The 27417-nt window shown below is 48.5% G+C and overlaps 12 protein-coding genes across 12 annotated transcripts; 3 read left to right on the top strand and 9 right to left on the bottom strand.

The window, feature by feature from the left end:
* Window positions 1-526: 526 nt before the first annotated feature.
* On the bottom strand, window positions 527-946 carry M431DRAFT_9654 (hypothetical protein; the record flags this gene model as incomplete). The annotated part of the gene is made up of 1 exon (XM_024924836.1): window positions 527-946. The coding sequence occupies one exon, from the start codon at window positions 944-946 to the stop codon at window positions 527-529; it is 420 nt and encodes a 139-aa protein (XP_024769476.1).
* A 2056-nt stretch (window positions 947-3002) lies between these two features.
* M431DRAFT_9653 (hypothetical protein) lies at window positions 3003-5830 on the bottom strand (the record flags this gene model as incomplete). The annotated part of the gene is made up of 5 exons (XM_024924835.1): window positions 3003-3184; window positions 3245-3448; window positions 5157-5558; window positions 5619-5666; window positions 5725-5830. The coding sequence occupies 5 exons, from the start codon at window positions 5828-5830 to the stop codon at window positions 3003-3005; spliced, it is 942 nt and encodes a 313-aa protein (XP_024769475.1).
* Window positions 5831-7620: 1790 nt separating this feature from the next.
* On the top strand, window positions 7621-8558 carry M431DRAFT_9652 (hypothetical protein; the record flags this gene model as incomplete). The annotated part of the gene is made up of 4 exons (XM_024924833.1): window positions 7621-7680; window positions 7739-7756; window positions 7829-8008; window positions 8196-8558. 4 exons carry the CDS (start codon window positions 7621-7623, stop codon window positions 8556-8558), a joined length of 621 nt encoding a protein of 206 aa, XP_024769474.1.
* M431DRAFT_512569 (hypothetical protein) lies at window positions 8454-9497 on the bottom strand. Its single transcript, XM_024919864.1, has one exon. It carries the CDS (start codon window positions 9403-9405, stop codon window positions 8689-8691), a length of 717 nt encoding a protein of 238 aa, XP_024769473.1. The 5' UTR covers window positions 9406-9497; the 3' UTR covers window positions 8454-8688.
* A 1537-nt stretch (window positions 9498-11034) lies between these two features.
* M431DRAFT_486342 (hypothetical protein) lies at window positions 11035-12032 on the top strand (the record flags this gene model as incomplete). Its single annotated transcript, XM_024916375.1, has 5 exons — window positions 11035-11095; window positions 11316-11335; window positions 11406-11502; window positions 11555-11629; window positions 11662-12032. The coding sequence occupies 5 exons, from the start codon at window positions 11035-11037 to the stop codon at window positions 12030-12032; spliced, it is 624 nt and encodes a 207-aa protein (XP_024769472.1).
* A 240-nt stretch (window positions 12033-12272) lies between these two features.
* Window positions 12273-12946, bottom strand: M431DRAFT_125440 (hypothetical protein). Its single transcript, XM_024912245.1, has 3 exons — window positions 12803-12946; window positions 12611-12742; window positions 12273-12541 (listed from the first exon to the last, which is right to left on the bottom strand). Exons 1-3 carry the CDS (start codon window positions 12846-12848, stop codon window positions 12399-12401), a joined length of 321 nt encoding a protein of 106 aa, XP_024769471.1. The 5' UTR covers window positions 12849-12946; the 3' UTR covers window positions 12273-12398.
* A 1996-nt stretch (window positions 12947-14942) lies between these two features.
* Window positions 14943-15396, top strand: M431DRAFT_534519 (hypothetical protein; the record flags this gene model as incomplete). The annotated part of the gene is made up of 2 exons (XM_024920925.1): window positions 14943-15182; window positions 15214-15396. The coding sequence occupies 2 exons, from the start codon at window positions 14943-14945 to the stop codon at window positions 15394-15396; spliced, it is 423 nt and encodes a 140-aa protein (XP_024769470.1).
* Window positions 15397-15971: 575 nt separating this feature from the next.
* M431DRAFT_542253 (hypothetical protein) lies at window positions 15972-16781 on the bottom strand (the record flags this gene model as incomplete). The annotated part of the gene is made up of 2 exons (XM_024921119.1): window positions 15972-16671; window positions 16778-16781. 2 exons carry the CDS (start codon window positions 16779-16781, stop codon window positions 15980-15982), a joined length of 696 nt encoding a protein of 231 aa, XP_024769469.1. The 3' UTR covers window positions 15972-15979.
* A 3167-nt stretch (window positions 16782-19948) lies between these two features.
* M431DRAFT_96751 (hypothetical protein) lies at window positions 19949-20527 on the bottom strand (the record flags this gene model as incomplete). The annotated part of the gene is made up of 1 exon (XM_024924857.1): window positions 19949-20527. A coding segment is annotated over one exon (579 nt), but the record flags the coding sequence as incomplete, so codon positions are not given.
* Window positions 20528-24493: 3966 nt separating this feature from the next.
* M431DRAFT_499812 (hypothetical protein) lies at window positions 24494-24649 on the bottom strand (the record flags this gene model as incomplete). The annotated part of the gene is made up of 1 exon (XM_024917838.1): window positions 24494-24649. The coding sequence occupies one exon, from the start codon at window positions 24647-24649 to the stop codon at window positions 24494-24496; it is 156 nt and encodes a 51-aa protein (XP_024769467.1).
* A 58-nt stretch (window positions 24650-24707) lies between these two features.
* M431DRAFT_512566 (hypothetical protein) lies at window positions 24708-25832 on the bottom strand. Its single transcript, XM_024919863.1, has 2 exons — window positions 24925-25832; window positions 24708-24843 (listed from the first exon to the last, which is right to left on the bottom strand). Exon 1 carries the CDS (start codon window positions 25335-25337, stop codon window positions 25089-25091), a length of 249 nt encoding a protein of 82 aa, XP_024769466.1. The 5' UTR covers window positions 25338-25832; the 3' UTR covers window positions 24708-24843; window positions 24925-25088.
* Window positions 25833-26503: 671 nt separating this feature from the next.
* Window positions 26504-27129, bottom strand: M431DRAFT_542240 (hypothetical protein; the record flags this gene model as incomplete). Its single annotated transcript, XM_024921118.1, has 3 exons — window positions 26504-26889; window positions 26942-26971; window positions 27033-27129. 3 exons carry the CDS (start codon window positions 27127-27129, stop codon window positions 26504-26506), a joined length of 513 nt encoding a protein of 170 aa, XP_024769465.1.
* Window positions 27130-27417: the final 288 nt, after the last annotated feature.

The raw sequence follows: 27417 nt of genomic DNA, 5'->3' as shown, positions 1-27417 counted from the left end.
GGCGAGCTTCGCAGCTTGCGTCGGGCTAAAGTGTATCAAATGGCCTCATCCGGTACAGACAAGCTCGCAGTGCCGATATCACCATCTTTGTCTGCGACGTTTTGAATGGCCATCGCGGCATTTGCGGTCTAAAATTCACCAGCTTTACACCAATGAAGAGCATGTGAGTGAGAAAAGAAAATCGACTCTAGAGTAGAAACGGTAGAAGCAGTAGAAGTAGCAGGAGATACAGCAGAAGTAAAGTAACTAAAGGAAGGTATATGCTGAGGTGTGCTAAACGGGAGTTGATAAATGTGGATTGGAAATTAAGAGTAAGATGGCAATAGTACAATGTCAAGCATTCTAAATCCGAGACTGAACTGATCTTATTTTTTCCACGTGTACTACGAAAATATGCTTCCTGAACAGTTCTTTGCCAGAGATACCATTCCAGAAGCTTCTCGCAATTGGCACTCTGGTCTTGAATAATGGATCGCAGCTCGTCTGCGGATGTTTTGGGTGACAGTAATATTCTGGTTGAATTGATTCAGAAGTCTTTCTCCTCTAGACGCTCTTGGATATCTCGTAGCGTCGACGCGACTGCCGACATGAACTCGCGTAACTCACTCCGCATGCCTGGGTGATTGTGATCTTCTGTTTGACCTAGTCTCAACAACTCGTTGTCGTTTGTCTTGAGTCTCTTCTGGAAACTTCCAGGGGCAGAGGACAGTCCCTTCTTCTTTGCGTGACCTAACACATAGACAACATTGCTGATGTTCCACGCATTAAATTCCACTGGCTGCTTAGTTTTTGGTAAGATGGATGTAAATTGAGCTTCTGAACATGGGTTGTTCTTTTTTGGGATGATTGAGATTGGCAGCGCATTTCTATCCTTCTGTAGGGGCGTAATATCTTGCCTCTGCTTGCCGCTTGGGGCTGGCACAACGACTTTGTTCTGGGAAGACATATGAGCTTCTTCTTGACCTAGATCTGTGGTTCTTCTTTACTTGCCTATGTTCCACGTCCTAGGTCCCACAGGCTGCACAGTTGTCGGCGAGGTGGACGCAAGTTGAGTTCCTGCTGGTGGATTATCTTCTTGGTGGATGATTGGGACTGGTAATGTATCTGCCTTCTTCTGCGCAGGTGTAGTATTTTGCTGCTGGGTGAGAGCTGGAGATGGATGGTAGGCGGCTTCGAAGATACCGGTGCAGACTGAGCAAATTTGGAAGTGTCCAGTTTAAAGAGAAGAAGGTATTAATAATAGCGGTAGTAGCAGTAGTAGCAGTAGTAGCGGTAGTAGTAATAGTAGCGGTAGTAGCGGTAGTAGCGGTAGTAGAGATGGTAGAGATAATAGAGATTGCAGATGGTAGAGATAATAGAGATTGCATCGCCCGTTTCCCTGCTACGCCATGGCCTTCGTCCATGCCGTCAAAGTTTAGCCTCGAGTCGCCAGGCTGAGAGAAACAGGTAAGCTGGCCATGACAGTCTTTTGGAGGGAAACCCATCACTCAAACTGCAAAATCGCTGAAACATCACTAATGAAGTCACATTCTCCCCCAGCAAAGGCTCTACGAAAGAGTCCCTTTGGTCCATGCTCTGTAAATACAATATGTATTGATCACGTTGGTCAGGAGTCATTGATGTTGCCAAATACAATATGTATTGATCACGTTGGTCGGGAGTCATTGATGTTGCCTGTTTCCAGTATGCTTGGACACATCGAACAGCGCCGGGGTAAAGCGGATTACCAAGTTGAACGCTTAGATCCGAAATCTCGAACTTTGGGGGAATTTGGTTATCTGCTGGTTTCGCCATGGTTTGGATTTTCGATCGAGTCCTCGATCGCCCAAGTTCTCGAAGCCGGGGAGAGGAGTGCTGTAACTGAGATGGAGGGAGATGAATGAGATTTCCCAAAGGATAAGAAATAAAGAAGAGAAGCGAGAAGAGAAAACAACCACGGTCATCTCCACCGCCCCGGCGCAGCCATGAGCTTGTTTTCTGCCCTGTTGATTCGGAGTCAGAGTGGACTTCTTAGACTCCATGAGTTGTGCTTGCTCACACGCGGCTGTGATTTTGCCTTCATATTTTGGCTTAATCTAACCGACGTGGTCGCAATTCTGAGACTGTTCCCTGCCATGTTGATTCGCAGCATGGATTTCTCGGACTTCATGAGCTGCGATTGCTTCTGCGCGGCCGTGATTTTGCGCTCGTATCATAACATGATACCCGGTTTTTCCGCACCCATCTTCCGACGTTTGAAGCCAAGAATTGTCGAATAGGGGGATCGTCCAGTTGGGAGAGATCAGTCGACCTGTCTAGATCTAGAGTAGATGGGGTGGTTGCGGCCTGACACCTGCGTTGTCGCGTTAGTAATTGAGTCAAGTTTTTTTTTTCCGGGCGCGACCAAACTCACGCAGAAGTTCGGTCTCTGCGATTCCTGAGGATGTGGTGATGTTGATGAGGGCGAGTGAGAGAAGAACGGTCCGTTCTTCTAGGTGCCGAATACCGAAGCGGCAGTGGTACTTGCCTTATAAATACAGGTACTTACAGGGGTGAAGGTTACCTGTCTCTGGAGCTAGGCGCGGTTCCATGCTTGATTAGCACGCGCCTGTGCTTTGCCAAGTAGCAAACAGGTTGCTGCCCAAACTTCAAATAGTACCTACCTACCTATAGTACCTAGGTATGTCTTTGTTGTGACCGCCTTTGCGAGACACAAATCCTACCCATTAGTGTCACGTCTTGCGTCTTCCTTTCATCTACCTGCTAGGCACAAGTATGGGAGGAAAGATCCGATTCGAAAGTGTTGATCCTTCTTTCACTGTCTGAATTTGCGCCAGGCAAACTCTCGGGGTCGTCAAGTGCGAGGGGGTCGTCAAGTGCGAGGGGCTCGAGCAATTCTTGGCAATTAATAATTTGGGTGTTCAAAAAGAATGCCCGATGTGCGCTTCGATAGAGTGCCTTTGGAGTATGCAGCACCCACTGTGTCTTTTTCCCTGTGATTGGGTCATGTGTATATGTAGGTACTATGGCCAGTTCTCTCGGCCAGTCTCAATGACAATCTGCTTGATGTTCTCGGTAGTGCTTCCGGCTCGGCCGACGCGAAAGCGCGCGTCAGAAGCGGACGGATATTCCTTGGCAAGGGCTCGAGCCGCGCGAGGGAAAGTGGCCGAAAAGAGATTATACTTGACGTTGCCTTCATCTTGTTCTATATAGCACACTCATTAGTAAATTAAATAAATAAATAATAGAGGGAAAAGATATATACTTCCACTAGAGAGAATTGCTCGGAGCTCTTCCTCCCAGTCCTGGTTGAGCATCTCATGAGCTTCATCGATGATCATGTACTTAACTCGGCGGAGAGTTCGTCTGTCAGGGCTTCCGATGAAGTCTTTGAGGCGGCCAGGAGTTCCGATGAGGATGTTACAGCCTCGGGAGAGGAGACTCAGCTGCTCACGGACTGGGGTTGACCCTTGGTATGTATCGATTTAGCTCGACACCCACAAGTGTGTTTTGTTCTTCCTCTTCTCCTTCTTCCTCTTCTCCTTCTTCCTCTTCCTGAACCACAGGCCTAGCTAGCGCATGGGCTGGGCGGCGGCGGCGGTGGTAGCCGCAATGGCCGGCTGGGAGGATGGCCCGAAACAAAATATTCTTCTGTCTCCGGGAGACAGACTGCATCACGCGGCCTGTAAAATGTGTCCGTAAGCCAAATCTATGCTGAAAAGAGTGTCGACGTGTGTCATGACTGCGCCGGGGTAGTGGAGATGACCGCGCGAGGGAGGGAGCGCAGCTCACGGAGCCTAAGAAGTCCACTCTGCCAATCAGCACGGCAGATAACAAGCTCGAGACTGCGACGAGGTGGTTGAGGCAGCTGCGAATGAGGCGTCGCACAAGGCACTGGAAGTCTGGGAGGTAGCTAAGCTGGCTCTATCAAGTCAGAATACATGTACGAAGGCAAAATCACAGCCGCGGGAGAGCAGGCACAGCTCATGAAATCTTAAGAAGTCCACTCTGCGAGTCAGCGTGCTGCAGAACAACCTGGAGACTACGACGGCGTATTTGAGATAGAAGTTAGCAGCGAATGAGACGTCGAGTTGCAATTCACAATAGGATGTGCCTACTAGGTACATGTAGTATCACACACCCTTCAGTCGCCGCTGCATACCCAACCCAATATCGCCGTCAGCACAATAGCCGCGTCAGCCTAGACGTGATGAACTTTCCACAATCGATTGACTTGCCCCCTTGGAGCAATCTTCGGAGGTTCGTTCACACAATCTTGTGTAATATCTCCGCTGCGTATCTAGGTTAGATAGTCGGCCTTGTTTGCGCATCTTATAAAGCAGGATACAACGTGCCGTCCTTTCCCTTGCTGTGTTCGCTATCCCCAAAACAACATCATGTGCCACTGCAAACTGATTCACGACCTCAATCAGACTCGCCAACCACTCACAACTGCATCTACATCATCGCTGTCATTAGCTCGGGCTCTTCCAATCAAAGATCGATCCACTCTTATTTTGAGAAGTAGGCCAAAATGCCTACCAACGAAGAAGCACGACATGAACGGGTGCCCCAAGAGGAGGCATCGGGAACGACTCTAAATCAGAAGCAGATGTAAACTTAAGAGTAGGTTCAGCAAGGCTAAACTCATCGAGGCCCTACAAACATCCTCTACTGCCACCGCAGAGGTGAGCGCTTTTTTTCGGGGGAGGGGGGCTGTGGCAGTGTTTGCTATTTCTCTTCTCTCCTACTATTGATAAACATATATACTCGGAAAGTAGTGGTGATGTATTCCGCTTCCCCATAAGCCCTGATTACTATTGGATCGCTGGCAGTCTGACCCTGGGTGAAGAGAAACATTTCTATGGAGGTTGCTGGGGTGGAGAGAGATGATTAGGAAAAGAGGCCTGGTCTAGTTGACTGATGATGGAATACGACATTACTTTGGCGATCTGGGGACGGTTATCGAATATGTCCCATAGCCTGCAAAGGTGCCAATCAAACATGCATGCCCAGCTTCCATCTCCGATTATATCGCGTGTTTTATTAGCCCCTACCGATAAAACATACTGGACATATGTCTAGAGCCAACCGGTACGTATTTGGCACCCTTAGATTCATTTAGAGCCACCAAGGGAACGGCTCCTCTTCCTGCTTTCTAAATGCATCGTGCTCACCAATGTCTTCACTTTCTTCTCCTTCCTCAGCCTTCTGCTGGTAAGTCCACTGGTAAGCCTGTTCCTGTGCCTGTTCCTGCGCTTGTGCCTGTGGTTCTGCCTGTGGTTGTGGTTGTGGTTGTGGTTGTGCCTCAGTCTCGGCCTGAGCTAATACTTGAGCTATGGCGCTGCCCAGGGTCTTGACCTGCTGCTTCTGTTGCTGCGGCTGATGTTCAGGGGCTCTAGAACGAAAAATGCGAGCCGAAGGGCCAAACCGGGCCAACATCCGCTTTTGTTTTCTGGAGAGGGTTCCTCCTGGACCCCTCCCCCCGGGAACCGCAATCTTGCCTACTGTGACATTGTCAGTGGTGAGATCAAAGAACCTTGAACATATAGATGGCATATTGTCGCTGCTGTACTCTTCTATGTCACTTATGTTAGCCTAAGTTCGATCGCCAGGGAATAACTAGGTGGAGAACATACTCTTCCTCCTCCCTCCTCCCCCCTCTCCTCCACAACCACCCAAACGGCCTATTTGTGACGTCAGTGTCTAGATAGCATTATGAATGGAAGCAGATATCAGACATACCCCTACGACCTCCTCCGCCACCGCCGCGGCCGCCTCTGCCACCACGCCCGTCTCCACCAAACGAGGTTTCGGCTCGCACCCCGTTGGCTCTTCGATCTGTCGGCATCTATTTCACGTTCGTTGAGATATCTATGTCAAGAGAACACAAATGCGCCCGCAGGCAGACAGAGTGAAACTGATAAAGAAGAATGACCGCTTCGTGGAAATTTATGGGTGGGCTTGCTTTGATGTTGATGGTGTTGAAGAAGAAAGAACAAAAGAAAGAAACCCCCAATCGAGAAGTCCGGTGCACGCTTGGTAGGCACCTGGCGCGTCACTCCGCCGCCTACGCTTGGTAACGCGTCGACTTCGCGCGTCTGGCGAACCGTTTGAAAGCCTAATTCAACAGTGCCAGTCTGTTGAATGCCAAAGAGACATGATCTGTTACGGCCAGCCTCGTAAAAGAGGCTGTTGCGGATCTTTGCGATTGTCACTCCATAGTTCCCGTAGTCTGCTAATTTGTGTAGAAATTACAAGATCATAATCTTATATAATGCTGTAACATACGTAGTGCGCCAGGGCATTATACTGTAATTAGGTGTGGCTTCGTGAGAACTGTGGTATATGCGTAATAGCCTTTGTACGGGCACGGGCTATTACGGTGAAAACAGCAATATTCTATGGTGAAAATAGGAAGACTCTTGTTTATTTTCGTTTTGACAAGTGAATGAATGAATTGTGTCATCATGTCCAATATTAGTTGCTGCTGTCTGACATGTTTCTCTTCCTTGAACTTGATGCCAACCAGTGTCCACTCTACTTAAAAGACAAAGGTAACCATAACCATGAAGGAACAGCCGATAGGTAGGCTTTGTATACGACGCATTTTACACCATCCAGCATGATATCCACATTACACACAATGAAACTTCTGAGACTAAGATGAAGTTTGAAGGGAAAATTAAAGCCAATTTCAGCCGACTCTGCGCCTCTATGGTTGTTCTCAGTGCTGAGAGCATAGAAATAGGCATCATCCCCTCGCGGTCTGCCTCTCTAGACAGACCTGTCACGGCCGAATGATATGCAGTAAAGAAGACAAGATGTCCATTGTATGAGATACAAACGATAACATTGGCCGAAGAAAGCGTAACTACTTGGATAAGGGTACAAAATGCATACTTGAGCCTCACGGTCCCGCTTGAGGACCTTGACGTAAATGCGATCCAACTGGTAGATTCAGGCCAGACTTCATTGGACATGGGGATCACAAGTTGGTCGACATTCCGTCAGTTACAGCTGTAGACATAAAAAAATATTCTAATACCACTGATCACGCCGCAATGGTTAGGATTGCAGAGACGCACGCATGCTGCAAGAGGCGGCCAACCGGCCTCACTCGGCTCTCACTTTGGATTCAGATACCTATGCAGTCCAATTACTGAAGTGAAACGTTGAGGCTGAACAGCATATGCGCGAGCTCAATTAGTTCTTCACAGCACTGCTCTCTTGGGATTCCTTTTTCTCTTCTTCAACAACATCATCATCCAGTGTGAGCCCCCATCTCCTTTTCCTCTGCTTCGATTTCTATTTGCATTCGGACACCCAGCGTCATGATAAGCATTGGCATCATTTGGCAATTGACTGACGAGAGAGAGTATAGTCACGTTGTTGTTTTTAAATTTTTTCTTCAAGTTGTGTCAGCACCACTACCGGCATCACCATCATCACCATCATCATCACTACCATCACTACCATCATCACCATCAACACCACCATCACCACCATCATCAAAGTAAGCATGTCCATTTTTGAAATTCAGGGCCTTTAGCTAATAAAATGATACCAGAATGCCCGTCATCGACCAGCTTCTGCAGCTGCTTCAAGTTCTGATGGCGCCAACAGCGCGCGAAAGAGCGGATGCCCGCCGAGGACGTGGCCGAGGTCGTGGCCGTGGCCGTGGCCGTGGCCGACGTGCAGGTATTTCCCATCACATTCCTTCCAACTTTATCTCAACAAACTAACGACATTGTAATAGGCCCTGTTCGTTTTCGCGGTGGGAGAGGGGGTGCTCTCTCTCGTAGAGAGACCGAGCGCCTGGTTTCGGGCATCCTTATGATCACCCAAGGGCATCAGCCGCAGCAGCAACAACCACAGCAGCAAGCTCAAGCTCCAGCTCCAGCTCCAGCTCAAACTCAAGCTCAAGCTCAAGCTCAAGCTCCTCAAGCTCAAGCTCAAGTATAAGAAGAAGCAGAACAAGGACAAGAACAAGGACAAGAAGCTGGAGAAGGAGAACAGAGAGTCACCAGTTGGTGGTGATTTTTTTTTTGTTATTGTTTTATAGTTGTTGAGATGAGCTATGAATCAAATTGCAATGGAGAAAGATGCCCATTTTTGAGGCGAATACTCTGTAATCCATGAATGCTTCCATTTATTCTTTAAATCAACTCAATGATGTCGCATGGAGTCGATACGTGATCACTGATAATGGAGAGCACGCGATAAGCACCTGGGAAAACAGTGTGTCCGGAGCCATGTGCAGACCATCAAGCGACATGGTAGAACAACTGGACATGGTGTGGGCTACTACTTGTAGTCTGATGGACTCTGGGGTAGCATGGCGACCATCCGTCTTAATATCATCATGGGTTCACATTATGATTAGCAATTGGACATGGCAATGCAATTCATCAAACCGTTATTTTACGAACAGATTTGATGAGGGCGCTGTCGAGAGTGGAAAACGGAGGGAACTCATGATATCTGTTGTCAATTTGGCTCTTGACCAGCCCAAAAAGCTTGAGCTCTTGGAGATGGACCGAAAGGCCGTCTCAACATGGTCCATAATGGATTGGTAGGCCGTTGAGATAGAAATGGGCAATAGACGACACATCTAATCTTACTTCACAATAAAGTCATTGCACGCGCAACAAAATATCGTGGCCAGCACTTGACAATTGTGTAGTGATTGTATCAGCAATAGCGCGCTCAGCCCTCCACCTTGCGTATCCCATCATCATCGAGCTCAAGATCTGCTTCGTTATATTCATCATCATCTGGGAGCTGCATATGCACAGTGCTCATTATCGACCCAGCAAACTGGACTTCACCATCAGTCTTGCAGTCCAGCACATGACCGCCACGGTCTCTCTCGTCAGAAATGAAATGCAGATGATCGCCCGCCACACTAACTCCTTGCAAAAACTCTGGCGATCGGAACCCAATGAGACTCCCTCGAACATTGGTGAACTCGTAGGTCGTTTGGCGCTGGTGTAGCTCTCTGAGCTTCTCGTGCTTGTATTTCTGACCATCTGCGGTTCGTACAGCGACGGACTGGAAGAGGCCGTCCAATCGAAATGATACATAGCGATTCTTGGTCTTTGGGAACAGTTTGGTCATGATGTCGGAAAGACCTTGCTTGCTATCGAACGAAATGCTCGTGGTGACGGAAGGTTGAAAGCGCGTAACCATGGCAAAAGGGGCTACATCGTTACCGATTGAAGGGTCAATCGTCACAATGGAGCCATCGGACTTCATCTGGTAGACTTCGTTGTCCAGGCAGATCATCTCCCCGGTCATCCGGCGAAATGTGCCTAGCCCATGGTCGCCGTGCGTGACAAGCTCGCTATACGGGATCCCCGTTTCCCCGATGCCCTCCATGAGGGACGAGACGACGGAGTACTGGTACAGCTCGTTGTATGCCATGGCTGAGTATCTCTTCCCTCCGATGCCCCAAGTAGCGGTGATGATGAAACGGGCGAGATGACGTCGCCCCTCCGTTGGGTTTGTCGGGCTTCTATTGACCGGCCGTTAACGGCGCCGCTAGATTAAGGTTTCTCATAAAGGCTGGTGTATCGTTCGCTGGCATATGCGTGCATAGTTAAACAGCCCAATCACGAGCTCTGAACTAATGCGAGGCATGGGCGGTCCTCCCGTCTCTGCTACAACGCTAGCGGAACGATGCGAAGGTAGCCATCTCTTTGTCTCGTGGCGCGGTTCTTGAATGGCGCGGCTGCTGGTGCTGCAAAAAGGCGCTGATGCTTCGGATTTTGTGCATTACGATGTGAGGGCCCTGGCCAGAAGCGTCAGAGAAACGACACATTCAATTAGATCGTTGATTGGATCAATTTCACCTCACCTAGCTTCGGTGCTTCATCCGGCTTCAATCTCCGTCAGAGACTTGAGAGATTGAACGATTGTGCTCCTGGTTGTCAGCATTGCAGATTTCCACCACAAAAGGCATTCTGCATTCTGGTGCTGAGAACCTTGATGGCCTGCGCAGATCCGGATACGCTGTTTCGCCGGTGCTTATCGCGTGCTCTCCATTATCAGTAATCACGTATCGACTCTGATAACCAATAGGATCGAAAGGCTGTTCAAATGGTAATCCGTAATACCGACAATATAAGCAAATCGACTATCTGCTGTGCACTGGGCATTGTCGACGTGGCAAGACCAAGGACAAGGCTGTTGATTCTGTTGCACGGTGATTGAATCCGGCGAGGTACATTACCTGGGGACTGAACAAGCAGGTGCCCAAGCACAAGATAACTTAAAAGTACGAGTAGCAAATTGGATGAAAAGTCTAATGCTGATGGTCAGCAGCGGGATATTAATAACGCTTCAGTCGACAACATATATGTTCTATTATTTTATCCCATATACATCTATTATCATGCATTCTTCTTCATTGCTAAGACCATTCAGCCATAGCCAGCAGCCTTTCTACAGGTCCTTTTATCTCTCGCAGTCATTGAAGATCATGTGCAGTTTTAGCTTACATTATGCAGTTTACCTGCAATATAATGAACGCCGCTACAGAAGGTACTCCAGACCTTGAAATTATGATATGGGTATCTTCTTAGGCAATTCATTGACTACCAAATAGTAATCCTGCAGCTTATCATGCGGATTTAGAGGTTAAAGATGTATCAGCCGAGCTTAGGTTAAGGCGACTTCTGGTGCTCCTATAGAAGCCAAAGCATTTACTACGTTTGGCTGCTGTCTGATGGACTGAGAAAAGATTGTTCTTCAAATCAATTAATATATACGTACTTATGTCTGCTATCGCGCAGCCCGGGTGCTACTTGGGCATATTCAGACCCATAGATGTAAAGCAAACCTGACGTCTCTCTGAAACAGTAGATATAGCTCGTGGAGCTAAAAATGAAGTGAGCTAAAAGTGAGGTTTTCCGTTCTTTATGCGTAGATACATGTTCCTTTCGAAAAGAGTGTGCGTGGGCTTTTCTTCTCTTATCATCATCATCATCACCACCATCATCACAGACTGTAAGCGCTCCCCAATCTCATTTTCTCCTTGTCATGAGTACTACCATGTCCTGCAACCTTGCTATTCGTCTCTCTCCTCGTTTCGAAATATCACCATCGACCATCTGTGTGTTCATGATACCCTCTAGCTCTATGAGCATCCATTTCCCTTTCTATCATATTTCTATCGCACCATTGCCATCCTCAAGCTCGCGCTCTATTTTTGATGAGAGCATTTACTGACAAGTCAACTCTAGTTTACCATTCTCAATTCACCTGGTTTTTCGTAAGTCAGGCCAATATCGTTGCAAGCAGTCATTGTGTATCATACTAACTTGACACAACAGATACCATCATCATGTCGACCGTAGGTTCTTCAGTTCCTTCCAACATACCTTTGTTGTAATTATCGATCAGCACTAATACACCAACTACAGACAAATTCCGTCAATGATGGCGCGGCTGGTACCGCCACCACCACCAACAGCAGCAACAACATCAACAATAACAGCAGCAACAATAACAACAACAACAGTACGTTGTTTATTCTCTGAGCTCGATTCTGGAGCTAACGTCTTTTAACTAGATCACGCCGAAAGAGCTGGCTCTGGCGTTGAAAACGGGGGCCGTCGTGCCCGTAGAAGACGAAGAAGGCGAGACTGTATGTCTATTTCAATCTTTGTCTGCATACAGTATTCGATATTAATCTTGTTCGAGCAGTCCGCGGGGGGGTTGTTACTCTCCCAGAGTATGCCGGACGCGGCAAAGGCAGTGATGGGACATTGTCCCAAAGCCAAGTCAGAGAAGCTGTGAGCCTGGGGCTCATCAATAGACAACAGATTAGACAGCAGCAGCAGCAGCAATACCGACAGCGACGAAACCAGCGAAAGGCCCAGCGACGGGCCGAGAAGCGGGTCGAGAAGCGGGCCCAACAAGCCCAGCAGGCTCAGCAACAGCAGCAGCAACAGCAAATGAACGAGCTGGACCAGCAGCTTGGAGGGCTGCGGTTGGACCAAGAGGGTGAGGAGGAGGAAGAAGAAAGAGGAGAACCGATGGAGATGTGATTTTTTTTTTTGTCTTCTTAATTTTTTTTTCGACTTACTTTTTTTCTTCGTCGTAATACAATCTTTTGCTTGACTCTTCAACTGTGCTTAAGACATGATAATGGCAAAATACGGGGCGTAGACGCAAGATCAGATACGACACGACATCTCCGAAAACTTGCGCATATTGCTTCTTAAAGTAGCACGAACTTAGAACACAGCGGAATAACGCGCGAAAGATAATGGATATTTGGTATTATGCATAAACGAGCTAGAATATATTGTCGCCTAGCATAGATTGAGCCTATGGAAGATGTCCAAAGGTCTCCTCAAGACCACTCAATAGGTATTCCACCATCGGCCAACTGGGTCAACTCCCCTCTCCTATCAAACTCTTTCTACCCCAATAGCTTCCATCACTCGATAGAAATGTTCCTCTTCGTCTGCGGTCAAGCTACCCCCAAGGCCACTGCCAGCGATCCAGTAGTAATCAGGGCCAATGCGAAAACGAAACACATTACCACTGCCCTCTGAGTAGATAATTATTAGCGGCTGCATAAGACGAGAAGTAACACAGATGGGAGAGGGAGAAAACATACCGCCACGCTCGTAATAGAGAATAATGGCAGGCTGGTTGTGGGCTTGATCATTCTGCCCAGCCTGCTCTTGAGTTTGCGTCTGCGTCTGCGCCTGATTTAGAGCCGTTCCCGAAGCCTGCTCTTGCGCTGTGGCTATTTACAAGTTAGATGATTTGTTGAGCAGAGAATTGTGATAGATGGAATGTTACCCACAGAGGCGGAGCAGTCGTTCACGTCGTGCTTCTGCATTAGCAGGCATTTTCGCGCCGTAGGAGTAGCTGTCAGAGTTCACGAAGATTGGGTTCGAAAGGCTCAAATAAAGGATGAAGGCGATGCAGCAGGAAGTTCGAGTGATTTGTTGAACTGATTGAGAATGGGCGACTAGATCTGTAACGGTAAAATATGTTGCTTTGGGGAGAGTGAATGAACACAGCTGAAAAGGGCCGCCGCAGTACTCTGCTTAGTAAGGTGGCCAAAGAACACAGAAGACACTGGGTTCAACTCTTCCAGCTCTCGTATTATTGCCTGAGATGGTGTGTTAGAAGTGAATGAGTACGGCTTAGAAGCACAATTTTGAAGTCGGTCAAAAAGGGAAATTGAAAGCTCGCTGGATGTCCCTCGTTTGGCTCAAAGATGGAGAGCTCTCAACGTGAGAGAACAGGCAGTCTAATCGGTTGAGTCGTAACTTGTCTCCCATGTATCGCGACAGTTCTGATAGAATAAATGCATGCATGGGCTGGTACCTCTGAGACGAAAGGGCATAATCGATGGACATTTGTAGTGGCAACTTCAACGCGATTGCATCGCCGTACGAGAAGAGTCGACAGAGGACAGAACTGTCCGCCCCTTATTTTTAGCAAACATCCATGCAATTGCCTGTTTCATTGGACTAGATGTCTAAATTCGGATCTGCAGCCGAAGTCTACTTAATCGTAGTTCAACGATGCTCACTTTCTGACCAAGTGAACTCATGCTGCCGGAGAGCCGCGACAAGTGCTTTTTTCGTCTGTTGTGCAGCCGCAGTTTTCCATGACTAGAACGCTGGCTTTCTTTTCGACAAATATATAACATTTTTGCTAGCTCATAGAGGCTTTTGCTTCATTATCCTCCTTCTTGCATGGCACAGGTGGCAAGCTAGAGTAGAATCTGATGGTAAAACTTGTCGGCGGTGCCGGATTCGTTGTCATGGCCAAATTGTTGCGTACCATCGGAAAGACGAGTCTAATGGATGTGATAGCAGACTTCACGTCCTCTCTCCTCCTTTTTCCTCCTTCAAACACACACTTCTCTTGCAAAAGCTCTGCATAGTGCCGACTTCCCTCTCAATAACGTACTCACTTTTTTAGTATTCTGTACAGCAACTCCATTTTCTCCTTCTTGCGCAAATAGTTTCTTCATTTGGCTCTTCAGGGCACTGTGTTCTTCTTTCAAAGACTACGTCTGGTTAACAATCTTGCAAGTAAATGGAGTGTATCATACTATGCTTGGTGAATCCACCGTACCATGGGCTGGAAGTTAATGGAACATGAGCCAACATGCATACATATATTTTAATAGGCTAGGAGCCTGAAGCAGCATGCACCAGTCCAAGAGAATGCTTACAGTCACAACTTGCCGTCGGAAGAAGCGTAATACTACGGCTAAACAGAACAAAGCCACCAATAACGACTTATAATCTTTACCAAAATATTACCCGGGTGCAGAAGGAGGACAATAAAGTCATTAGCTAGTAGCATATGTTTCCGGCTATTCTTTTACAGACAAACTCGTTGTACAATATTGAAGCCACCAAGCGCGAAGTTCTCGGTGGGAGGAGTCGAGCTTTAGGAGCTACAACAGCAACATCAGGTCCAAAAGCGGTACCTCGTTTAGAAAGACTTTCGGCAGCTCAGCTTAAGATTAGGGGAAGAATAACTCGGAGCTCCTTTATTGCTTCTTCCAATGGGCTAACGGTCTCGCTGATTCGATCGTTCTTCCGTTGGATGCTAGCCAACAGTCTGTTCTGCCTGTCATATCAGCCCTCCGACTCTGTATTATTCTGTTCTTTATTTTGCGCTTCATCTCGCGCAACCGTGCGGAGCCTAAGTTCGAGAATTCATTGCCGTGGAGATGGTGGCAGAAATGTTTGTGTCTTGAGGAAACGATCGGAACAGGAGTTTTGGCTAAGTCTAACATTAGCTTCTTTCTGTCCACAACCTCTGAAATATCTTCCTTTGACATAAAAGTTGCATTTGTTGCGTGAACTCTGGTCGACATCAGGAATTTTGATAAAAGAGGTGCTGAACGTAGCCCTCTCCATCACCTCATTGATCTGGACCCTGCTCCCAAGTTGCAGGAGCACGACCTGAAGATCATGTCCAAGCACAGCTACTGCGAGGAGAAGATCGACCTGATCGAGCAGGGAAAGCTGGCGCCAAACGGACCATCGCAGAAGAAGGTTTACGAGGGCAGGGACTTTGGCAAGAGAACCACCCGCAGCGGTGCGTCTGGATATCAGGATGACTGGAAGAAGCGACGTGACCAAGACCAGAAGGGTGGATTCAGAGAGGCCGCGGAGGTCGTGGTGTCTGTGGTCGAGGTGGTCTTGGCGGTCGTGAGTCTTGATAGCTTTGTGTTTTCGGTAGAGTTTGACTAAAGTAGCCATCACTCCTATCTCGCGTATTCGTTGTGAAGCTCCCTACCGTGTCGACTCTAGGAGAGGTTATGCGGAGAAGGGCGACGGAAGAGGCGGCAAAAACCAGCTTCCACGTGCCCACGATCACAACCTCAACGGCTATGAGTTTTCCACATCTAACTATGTTTGTTGAACATGATCTCTATCAGCTTATAGCGTCAGGATTGAAAGAAGTGGTAGAAGAGTATGGGAGATATCGACTACTTTCTCTCCATGCTCAAGACTTCAGCGCTTCGGACTTCCATACCTGGTTGTATGGGCTGGATAAAATGCCCTCACTGTTACTCTCGCAGCTTGCACAGCCTCCGCACATCTAGCCGCCATACACAACGCGTGGAGCCCCGGCCATGACCCTTGTGGCAGTTCTTGCACGGTATTGGAGCCATTCATTCAGTCATAAGGGTAGGTAGTCGAAGCCTCGATATTGGCTCGATGCTCAATGTTAAGCTTCTTGATCGACGTATTGCTAAGCCGGCCATCGCAGCGCAAATTAAGCAGTGAACTTCTTGGACAATCAGGTGTCAGATTTCATACGGAGTTCATGGAAAGTAACATACTCGAATTGAGAGTTGACAGAGAGAACGTTCTCAATTGAAGTCATCGGCTGTTCGCTACCATCTAGGTTCCTAACAAGTAATTTTGCAAAGAGTTGCTTTCTATCCAGTCATGACACTGCGAATGTAATGCAAAAGGATCGTCTGCAATGAAGAAAAGGCTCACAGGGTCACGAGAGATGTTGGATTGTCTGTAGAGGAACTGAAACAATCCCCGCCTTCGTAAGACTGTGTGGTCGGAGCGTCGATGCTGGTGCGGCTGCCAAGTCGAGTAAGGTTCATGTTTTCTCTCTCTGAACAGACAGGCCGGAATATTACCTGCTGCAGCTTAGCATCGAGATCAGTCCCAAAAGATGTATTCCGGTCAATTGCACTTTCGCTTCCCTTTGGTCTCAATTTTGTATATGTTTTTAAAGTCAAAGAACCCCAGCAGACAGGCGTAAATCTTCGTTTCCAGCCTCTTCTTTTTTCTGGCTCAACATGGTCCTCGTCAACATCTGTAGTTTCCCCACCCCCCATCTTGTTCTCTTGGTCGAAACGCTTTTCGGCTCTTGGTATCATGCCCTTTAGTTTAAGGTTGATGTACTGCTTGACGGTGATGGCGGTGGTGGCTGTTGCGGCTACTGTGTGGACGTGAAGTAGTAACTTGAAGCTTTCGCAAAGGGAAACAAAAGAAAACAAAAATTGGTAAGAAGAGGGAGAAGTCTGCTTCAACGAAGCATTCGAAGGTATCAGCTCAATCTTGGAAAGAAAGTTGATGATAAATATGATCATAGAAGAAAAGGCCAGGTTTATCTGGGGTATGGTGGAACGAACTCTACCGCTGGGTGACGGTAAAGACTCTCGAGCAGTACCTTAGTACATATGTAGTACAGAGATCTGCTGTGGATGGGATTGGCACCGAGCTAATTTAATCACGGCTTAGCGACCCCATCGTGCAGGGGTTCTCCATGCACTTACCCATCCAAACGGAGATATTTGAGATCCATACTAGGTAGATCTGTGGATTCTATACTCCGTATGAGTACAACTAACCTCACAGCTTTTCTCACCATACTTCTTCGTTTTGGTGCTTCCTTTATAGAGAGTATGAACAATGATGTATAAACTACTTCAACCCGTGTCTTGTAGTCCCATTGACTTCCTTTACGCCGGTGACCACTGAGACAGATTACAAACGACACAAGTGGACCATATGGTTCGACTGGCTAATTACATGTGGCCCTTCACATGTTCATCCCCTTCACCGCGTTTGTTATTGTGTGTCTCCACTTTCAATCAACAATTATATTTCCGGTCGGAAACATTTGCTCAATGAGTGGCAACCGGCAAATTATTCCATTGATCGATCCATTTTGAGCTTCGTCGACATTCATACAACTCATCTTCCCCTCATCTCACTCCGCTGGTTTCACCCTGTTTCATTTCACATTCCACAGAGACTCCATTACCACTAAAGCTTGCTTTGACTGGCCTCGCCCTCTTTTCGACTCGCTCTCTTATAAGTGTTCCAACATGGCGAGTTTCTTTTTTTCGCGGCAGTTGACCTGATCAGCTTCGCTGTCTGTTCCGGTTAGTTTCTCGTTCCTATTCTCCTTCCATGCAAAATATCGGTACTGATCTCATACCGGCTAGAGTCCGCTAGGCTTCTTCCTTGTATCCCGCCTGCTTCGACCTCTGTGACTGCTCTTACTGCTTCTTCTTCGACTTCTTCGACTTCTTCGACTTCTTCGACTTCTTCGACTTCTTCGACCTGCCTCGATTGCTTGGGATTGCGCTTCGAACCGCTGACGGGAGTCTAGAAACAGCTCATCATTCCAACATTCATAATTGCCGCTCAACCCTCAATTGACTGGTCTTAGCTTCACCATAACTCCCACAAGAGAGCCACGGTTACTAATCCGGGACACCACGAAGAGGTGCCAGTCGTCGCCCCGGGACCGGCAAGATCAATGGATCAATTGCCGGCGCCTCCACCCCGACCACTCGGCCAAGGCTTCGCAGGCTCACCTGTATCATGAGTAACACGTCAGGGAGTAAGGATACTTATCTCGTCTTCACTACAGAAGTGCTGTAGTGGCGTTGTAAGTCGTCAACTACCATCAAATGGCGCTCCGTCTTCTCAATCTCTTGGAAGCTGTACTAAAACGAACATCAAACAATGCAAATCCAAAAGAATGAGCACTGACCAGTTCAAGAATTAGTACACCTCCCAAAAGATTGAGGGAGTCCTCTCTTTTCTCATCACGCCGCGTCGTGGTCTGTTGCCGGCCCGTCAAACGCGTCCGGATCTCTGGGGTCTTGTTGTTGACTGGCAGCCGTTGCTGTGGCAGCCGCCATTCGTGCCGCATGCGCGGCGCGATTCGCTTGCTGTTGCGCAGCCTTTTCTATCTTGAAGCAGCGTTTGCAGAGCCATCCGTCGGGCACGTACTCCTTCCAACGGAAAAACTGGATGCTGCTCCTTGCATTGCACCCTGGTCTGCTGCAGAACCTGGCTTCGATCTCTGCTTTCGTCAAGCGAGGGAGATTGGGGTCCCTTTCGAACTGCCGACCCTTGTCCACCCAAAATCGATGGCACTCGCTGCACCTCACGTTACCATCGCCTTTGCCGTCGCAGGTAAACCCGCCGGAAAAGTTGGTGTGGTCACGGCCGCAGATATTGAAGTTGTAACACCTTCCATTGAGAGGCCGCTCTGCTCCCGTCATGACGAAGGTTGTCTGGCATGGCCTGCATCGGACATTACCATCCGGACCGGTGTACCACTTCATATCGCTGCCACTCTCCGTACAATCGTTGTTGTAACACTTGGCATCCGGGCACCAATCTTTGCCGTGTTTCTTGAAAAACTGATTGCATCGCCGGCAGCGGAACTGAGTTTTGTCAGCAGGGTTATAAAACCACTGGTGCTCGTCGCTTCCCGTGATGTTGCAGTGTACATTGCAGCATGTCCGGGTCGCGGAGATTCTCTGCTTGACGACCTCTCTCACGCCTTTACATCCGTGTCGATGGTCCTCGTGGCAACGAAAGCAACGAGCTTGGCCGTCACTTCGCACTCGAACGGGGTAGATGGCCGGGTCGCCGTTACAGTCCGAACACTTGAGGCCGGCGCAACCACCACACCGATAACCGCCATCGACCTTCTCCCACTCAGTATAGGAGCTGTATCGTTCACAGTCGACACACTTTGTGGCGTTGAACCTATGGCTGGCGACTGGGCCAATAGGTGGCTTCGGCAAATTCTGCAGCTGCTTGCTGGGCTTCTCGATGCCAATTTGATGGCAGTAATTACAACGAGCGCAGCGCCAAATGTGGTCTTCGATGTTCTCGATGAAAGTCGCCGAAGATCTGTCGGCCTTCTGTCTTCGAGTCATGTCCCAACAAGCAACGTTTCCACAGCTTGCCACTGTTTTTGGCTTAGAGTTGGCTGGAACTTCATCTTGAAGGAACGAACACCGAGTGATATAACAACTGCCGCACAATTCAGTGGGCAGGTTGGGGTCATTGCGCAAATCGATCTTATCCCAAGAGAATATGCGCACATCTTGTTTCTGGCAGACTTGGCAATCACCAGTTTGCTCGTCTTCCTGGCGCACCGGCGCATAGTCTTCATGGTGCAGCAGGGCGAAGCTGTGGCACCGCAAACATTTGATGCCATTTTCGATGCCATACAAGTTAGCAGCAGAGTGGATACGCACTCTGCACCCTGCATTTTGACATTTGCGATCATGGCCATCCCCAAGCCATGCCCGATTGATCACGTCGAAGTCACTTTCATGGCGCCATCTGCCAGTTGTAAGGCCTTCTCTGACTCTCATGGTTCCATAGGTATGATAATAAAGACAGCACCCTCTGCAATAGTAGGGTGCCGTGAGGTCTTCAGTGCTGATGGAACCGAAGAATATTGTTGGCTTGGTGCCAACGAGAGTGGTTTCTGACAGAGCTCGTGGGCGCCGGCATTCTGGGTTTGCACAGAGCTGCACAAGCTTTGCACTGCCGGAGGTTCCCTGACAGATTGACCAAGCTCTGTTCAAGCTGCCATCCGAGAAGTCGGGAAGCGCAAGCCCGTTTCTGGCACGGTTTACCAGTCGATAGGAACTTGCCGGAAAGAGCTGGGGCAAAACATAGCTCTTGTTCTTCTCTGTATAGAGGCCAAGATACGCCATCATCAGCCCCTCAACCATTGGGGCGATCCATCGGGTCGGATCTTGTCCGTCATAGCTTTTGTCGGCATAAGGGTTTTGCCAAGCGCCAATCAGTCGGAAGTTGCACAGGACGTCAGGTTTTGACGTTTCTTTGTAGTGCATATTCATTCCAGCCTTGAAATGGCCGTTGGCGATGGCCTCATGCTCTCGGATCCGATTGTACGAACCCAGCTTATTCACACTTGAGCCAACATATAGTTTGGCTTCAAGTGCTTCCTTCAAGTCACATGCAGGCATGGGAGTTTTGAAGGGCTTGTGGCCATCGCCACGATTTCTCACCTCTCTCTTGATTTGCTCCTGGTGGAGGCGAGTAGCCACGTCCACATACACCAGTCGGTGCTTGCACACCGACGGTATAGCAGGGAGGTCCAAGAAGTCTATTTCAGATAGATCTTCTTTACCAAGGACCTGTCTCACCTTGCGCGGCATACCGTCAAGGCAAATCCGAATCAAAGCAGCAGGGTTGGCTGCAGCCCGTCGGAACAGAGAATGGAAACCCAACGTCATTTCTCTGTCTCCTCTGGGGAGCTTGTACCAACCCGCTTCTGCACTCTCATCCGCCCACTGAGTCATACGTTCAATGAAGCGGGAGAATTTGACATCGAATCTCTGGAGGTCCTCGTCATTCTTGTCAACAAGATGAGACTCATCATACTGCTTCACCCATTGTTCTGCATTGGTATCTGCAGATTTAATGGTGGGTTTCCAGTTACGTGGCTCAAATATGTCCCACGTCGTTTCATTGTTGCTTTGCGCAACAGGATCACTTTCAGTAGCATTTACAAGTGCTGCAATGCCACTATCTTCATCTTCTTCTTCTTCACCCTCAAAGGGGATATATTCATCATCATCGATGAGGGCATTGCCGACATTTTCGTCAGTGACCTCCTCATCAGAATCATCTCCATGATGCTCGGTCACCATGGAAGTACTGCTGGAGTCTTGCTCGCCGGTAGAGGACTTTTCAGCAGACATGGGACTAACAAGTGTCCCGTCAGTGGATGTCTCAAAAGACATCTCTTCATCATCCTGCTCGTCTTGAGAGCTGGGAATGACTCTGAAAGACTCCAGAGTTGTCATCGCCTTTTTAGACGGACTTGTCAATGCCTCCTTGGGCAGACGTGTATTTGTCATCGCCTTTTTAGACGGACTTGTCAATGCCTCCTTGGGCAGACGTGCATTTGTCTTCGTCTCATCGGACGGACTTGTCAATGCCTCCTTGGGCAGACGTGTTTTTGTCTTCGTCTCATAGGACGGACTGGGAGGGGAGGGGGCGAAGAGATACTCGTTGACAGAAGCCAAGCCTTCACCAGTGTCAGAGCAGGACATTGTCATCTGCTTCTTGTTTGGTTCGGCCGGCTCATCGACGATGGCCCTTTTCACTCCCGATGGAGTGTCTGCTGGCTTATCGTCGGCCTTCCCGAAGAAGTCGGAAATCCGCTTCTGGCCCGGGAGTTGAGTCTGTCCTTTGGTCTGACGAGGCATCTCGAAATAGTGAGAGAGGGAGGAGAAAAAAGGGTAAGGTGGGTACAAAGATCATATAAGGGCTCCAGATGACTGGAGCAGAAACAGAAAGTGGTGATGTGAACGGGATTGTCGAATGCGAGACGCAAAACTTTCTGTGATGTCGAAAAGAGAAGAGGAAGAGACGCGCTCACGACACTTCGATTTCAAGAGTTGCACGCCCACTGACGGGTCAATCAATTACCAAATCGTTCCCAAATGGGATTAACGTACGTCTTTATCGTTCTGTTCCCGCATGATATAAAGGCATTGACTGATGCTATTACAGTGTTCTATTCCAGATGATTTTACAAACTTCGACGCCGTCTGACCTACTGGCATTCAAACGGGTCGAACGCTACACGAAATTTTGCCCAGTTTCATCAAGAAGAAGCTTCCGACTTGCATAGTCCCTGAATCATACTTGGTGCTGTGAAAATGAGGAAAAACCTCCACGAGAAAACTACGACCCAAGTAAAGAAGAAGGTATCTACGTTTTATCAGGGGTCCGTCCATCTAGTCCTAAATGGGATCTCGTGTCCAGGTACGTACTGGCGGACTAACCCAAAAGACGTCACAGCGAAGAGCGCGTCGCGTCTTTCAGATGTTACTGATTGCCTGCAGATTGCCTCCCAGGATTGCCAATGTGCTTTGAGCATCGGGGCTGCGACCGGAGGGCCAAAAACTGGCCTTTTCCGGCGGAAATATGTGTAATTTTCATGCAATTACACATATTGGTTGTGCTACAAATTGTTCCATCCAATATGGGCAGTTTACCGTTTGCCCCTTGCATTGCATGGCCTTGCACGACACACGTTTAGTCTCATCCCGGATCTGCATCTTCCCTGTCAAAATTTTGACAAGCAGCCACTCAGTCGCCATGGCGGGGTGGGCCGCCGGCACTAAAAAGTTGGTTCATGCAGGTACCGCGCTTTTATGGTGGGCATTCTACCTTTAGTGCAGGTACTAGGCAGGTAGCCGACACCCACTACAGGCTGTGCTAGAGGCTCCGCTACAGGCGACCATAGAGGTACTACCTCGGTAGCTGTACTACCCGTGGACCATCATGACCTGAACTACATCTGTAGATGCCGTCCTGCTGCTTAAGTTCGCCTGGGAATGCTCCTACCTCCGCCTGATAAGGTGGCGGGGATATGCATCCGTACACCAGGTACTCGGTAAACCTTGGATCAAATGTTACATGTATTGAGACGGGGGGCAGGTGCGGAGTATATGCCTGTAAATTGGACCTGTGATAATTCCCTCGTACGGCGTTCCATCTGTCTGATGATGGGGAAGATCAGCAAAAGCTGCGAATGTAAGAATAGCTATAACTAGCATGTAAAACGCCATCTCCATCCCGCAGCGGAGAGGTAAGTGTGGTCAAAAAAGGTGCTAAATTGCGCAGATGGAGAGCGCGTATAATCGTTGTTGAAGGTGAACTGGGCATCCCGACTCCAGGGCTTTGCTACGCATGTGCCATTAGAAGAGTTTGGAATATCATTTGGGTTGCTATCCAAAGTCAATGGACCAAGTCTTTCTCATTTCAACCACAGCTAAGCTCTCATATGCCGGTCGATGCAAAATGACGAGGGATCTCGATCGAGAGGCGCCAAATGGAGCGCCAAATGGAGCGCCAAAATGAGCGCCAAAATGAGCGACAGTGCCGCTTCTTGATTACGAGGAAACAGGTTCTTACTGCTCTGATAGGGCTTCAATTCGCTTTCCCAACGCGCGATCAATCTTCCAAACAGCCATCGCCTAATGCCGAGGTCGGCGCTAATCTCAGCAGCACTGCAATTGACAAAAAAGCCAGATCAATAAACCGAATCATCGTTGATGAGACAGAGATTTACTGATGGCAGAGAGAGATGTGTGTAGAGATGCGTGTAGACATGGCTTACGTTGCAAGTCTGTGGGAGCATTCTTCTTTGCAAATTCAACATCAATTGTCACAATTTACGCACAAGCAATCATGTCTGAGGAATAACAGGGTGGCAGCATTTGTCTGTCTGCCTAAAACCATCTGAACTTGTGCGTAACTCCAAGGTAGTTTCTTCTCATTGCCAGAAGTTAGAATTCTGTAGTGGTGTTGACTTGACACTTTGCGCCACGGGCCGTTCCGTTGGATCGACGACCTCAGCTGTTGGCGCGAGGCGAGACCATGTCTCAATTAAGCACAATGAGTACATGTGGCCGCTAATTCCAACGGCGCGATCTCTCTCGGCCTAGGTAGCAAGCCTACCTACCTAGTTGGTACATGTAGGGAGAGACGTCTGGATTGGAGTCAACTTTGTTCGCTTGAGCCTAACCACATTGGTCGGGGGTTGTAAGCTAAAAAGGCTCATCTCATTCGATGTCGGTCGCGGTGGTGTGCTCGATCTGTTGGACCACGGTTAGCTCGTTTGTCCGAATATCAAGCAGATTGAATGGGTGACAGCGATTAACCAACATGAGTTTGGTTCAGGAGCATTGCTGAGGACTGTAACAACAGAGCAGCGCGCCTGCTACTCGGACATCGCTTTGGAAGGAACGAAGACGAGAAATCGTTGAGTAAATATTTCTCTTCCTTCTCCTCGCCAAAAGCTCTACCTACACCGGGCTTTTTTCTTCTTTTCAACACCCAGATAATTGATTGCCAAGTATTGCTCGAGCTCCTCGCACTTGACGACACCGAGAGTTTGCCCGGCGCAAATTCAGACAGTGAAAGACGGATCAACACTCTCGAATCGGATTCTTCCTCCCATATTTCCGAACGCAGACAAAAGGAGAAGCAATCAAGCGACTCTCTTTCCCACACCGCCACCGCAAATTTTTCTGCTTGCTGCCTCTTCTGCTTTCTGGCTAGGACGTGCTCATTGAGTACCGGGTAAGTCGACAAGTATCGGCGCAGTCATGATTGTGGTACGCCCTCAAACTGTTATGTTGATGATAGAAAAGAGTGATTCAGACCGTCCATACCTATTCCTGCTATCCGATGTGCAATCTCAGTGCAGAGAGAATGGCGAGGTGCCCAAGGTAGTAGTATGCCCAGAAGAAATCTTGAAATGAATTGGGGGCAGGTAGAATAGTTAACACTGCCTTACTAAGCGGGATGCCACCCGTGGACTTTTTTTTCCAAATCATTTTCATCTCGCACTATATTACAGATTAGCCTGAACGTTTTCAATCGGCTCAATACCGCCTCAAATCACAATTGTATCTTCATTAACACCATGTGAGATCTTCTATCCCCGGCTTGATGCATGCTGACAACTGGTTTTGCAAAGTCAAAATGCCTGGCAGCGAGGAAGCACGACGTGAATGGGTGGTCCATCTCCGTAAGTTCTCTCTACTTTCTGTTGCGTGATGAATTCTTTTCAAATAGCGCGTGCTAACTCCAAATCGCTGCGACTAAACAGAAGCTTCACACACAACTTCGATACCAAGGCTAAAAGAACCGCCAAGCTTGTCAACATTCTGCCACCAGGGTCAATATTCACTACGGAGGCATGTTGGGCTGCGTAAACACGACCGGCGTGTTTTTCGCTACCCCCATCGCTTATCACACTGGCCCTCACTCCCCTCATAAGGCGAGGCACCGCATTGAACTTGCTAGCCGAGATACATTCCAAAACCTCGTCCGTTCGAAACAATATGCAGTCACCGGGGTCTTGACCTGCACTGTCTCACCCGCGTGAGACTTGATGCAATGACCGGCCGCAGCGTCAGGTGAGGCAGGGAGCTCTTCCAGCAGAGGCAGGGAGGCGCTGTGGAGGCTTGTCAAGTCTACGGTCGGCACCGCCGGGTTAACCTCCTTCTCGTCGATGAACATGGCAGATCTGAGCCCCGTCAAGCAGTCATGGTCCAGATGGGTGCCGCGCCAGTCGTCTTCGTCGCCCTCATCCGTAGTCGATGTCGCCTCGCTTCCCAACTTCTTTTCGACTGTCGCTCTTTTGATACGAACGCTGACCGTTTTGTTCAAGTTGGTAGTGGCAATCTGTTTCGATTACGCGTTGGCTCTGATGATTATTGGATTGCTGGATGTGGTCCTGGTTGTATCTTGACCATAAGTGAGGCGCAACTGTTATATCGAAGGATGGGACTGGCTGGGATAGAAAAAAGAAGGGAGCGGGATGAATCCTCGTAAGAAGCGCGATCCTATGAGATGGTTGAAGACTGCTTCTTCAGTGCTAGGTGTAAATAAAGCACTGACTTCCACAAGTCTCAATACGAGTACAGGCTTTTGGGCGAGGACATTAATGCATATGGCGTGATAGGCCCTAGTAAATAGCCAAATATATCCCAACCTCTCAATATAATGATGAAGAACTCATTACTACACCAATCAGTAGCTGGATCATGTCTGCTCCTCTTCACAAAGTCCCCTAAATGGCTCCCTTGTACATGTGCTGATCAATTTTTTTGGGACAGGAAAATGACATGAAGGGTGAAAACTAGAACCTCCAGCGATGTAATTCCGGCTTTCTATGTTGCTTTGTGGGTGAAATCATGGACCGTCGATTGTCAGAACTCATTTCACTTCCATGTGTCCGATAGCCAGAAACCGGCGCTATCACCGAGCGAAGAGAGTTGGCATACTAGATACATGTCAATAATTCTACCGTCTCAGGTAGGCAGGTATCCATCTCTCGAGCGCATCAATGCGAATTCTACATTAGGCGCCGCGAAACACATGTACATGGCCATTTGTCAACAGGGTCATAGTCACTACTAGGTACCTGTAGTGTTGTTGGAATTGTCTCTCATCCAATATGTTCGCCAAGAACGCTGGTGCACAGTAAACATACACTTTGCCCAAAAATGTTGTAGTTTATCTTAACATTTAGGAGCCGCGAGTAAAAGAGGCAGCTTACATATAGTTCACAGAAATCACAAAGGATCCAATGATGGGAAGGAAACAAGTAAAGTGCGAGAAGAGACCAACCACTCATTCATTCATCGCAAACAACAACAACAACAACAAAACAAACCGCCAAACTACCAGTCTTTACGCCTCTCGGAGGCTCCCGACACTTCTTCTTCCTCTTCGTCCTCTTCTTCTTCACCTCCCCCACCCAACTGCTGCCTCTCTTGGATGAGCCGCCTCTGCATCTGTATCTGCTGCTGCTGCTGCTGGATCAGCTGGGCCTGCAGCTGGTGGATCTCCTCCTGCTGCCGTTGAATCTGCAGCCTCTGCTGCTGGATTTGCTGCTGCTGCTGCATCTGCTGCTGCGTCTGCTGCATCTGCTGCTGCGTCTGCTGCTGCTGCTGCTTGTCTCGGGCGCTGGCGGCGGCGAAAAGCCCCCCAACCCCAGCTCGGGCGACGGCCTGCAACAAAATTTTCTTCTGTCTCCGGGAGAGAGACGACAGCATGGTGATCTGGCCTATTGCTGGGGTTAGCTTCGATGCTGCAGCTAAAAAGAGCGTTGGGCTTACCACCACCACCTCCACATCCACCAATACGCCCTGTGAAATGTGTTAGTAAAGTCAGTCCATCTTGAGAATCACCGTCGATATGTGAACGTACCGCCACGCGAGCCATCTCCTCTATCATCTCCATCACCAGCACCGCCGAAGGATCCTCCAGTCACGGCCTGTGAAGCCGTTTGAATGACGCGGACCATTTGGTCTACGTAACCATTGGTATTCGACATCTATTCCATTAATATTTAGTTAATATGATGTCAAAAAGTGCAAATGGTCAGCGACGAGTTAGTACATACCGCGGGAGAGAAAAAAAGGGCACAAAGGCCACGACAATGACGAAGTGTTTCTGCTTCACTGTTAGAATAGACAAGGGCAAGACAACCAAAGGGGGAAACCAACAAAAAAACGGCCCAAAGACCCGAAAAGATGACAGAATTTTCCTGTTCTGGGTTAGAATGTCTATTAGACACCTTGGGATGCCAGAA

The sequence above is a fragment of the Trichoderma harzianum genome (genome assembly GCF_003025095.1).
Source record: "Trichoderma harzianum CBS 226.95 unplaced genomic scaffold M431scaffold_16, whole genome shotgun sequence".
Taxonomy (NCBI): domain Eukaryota; kingdom Fungi; phylum Ascomycota; class Sordariomycetes; order Hypocreales; family Hypocreaceae; genus Trichoderma; species Trichoderma harzianum.
Note: the sequence above shows the minus strand (reverse complement) of the source record. Positions and strands in the feature narration are given on the sequence as shown.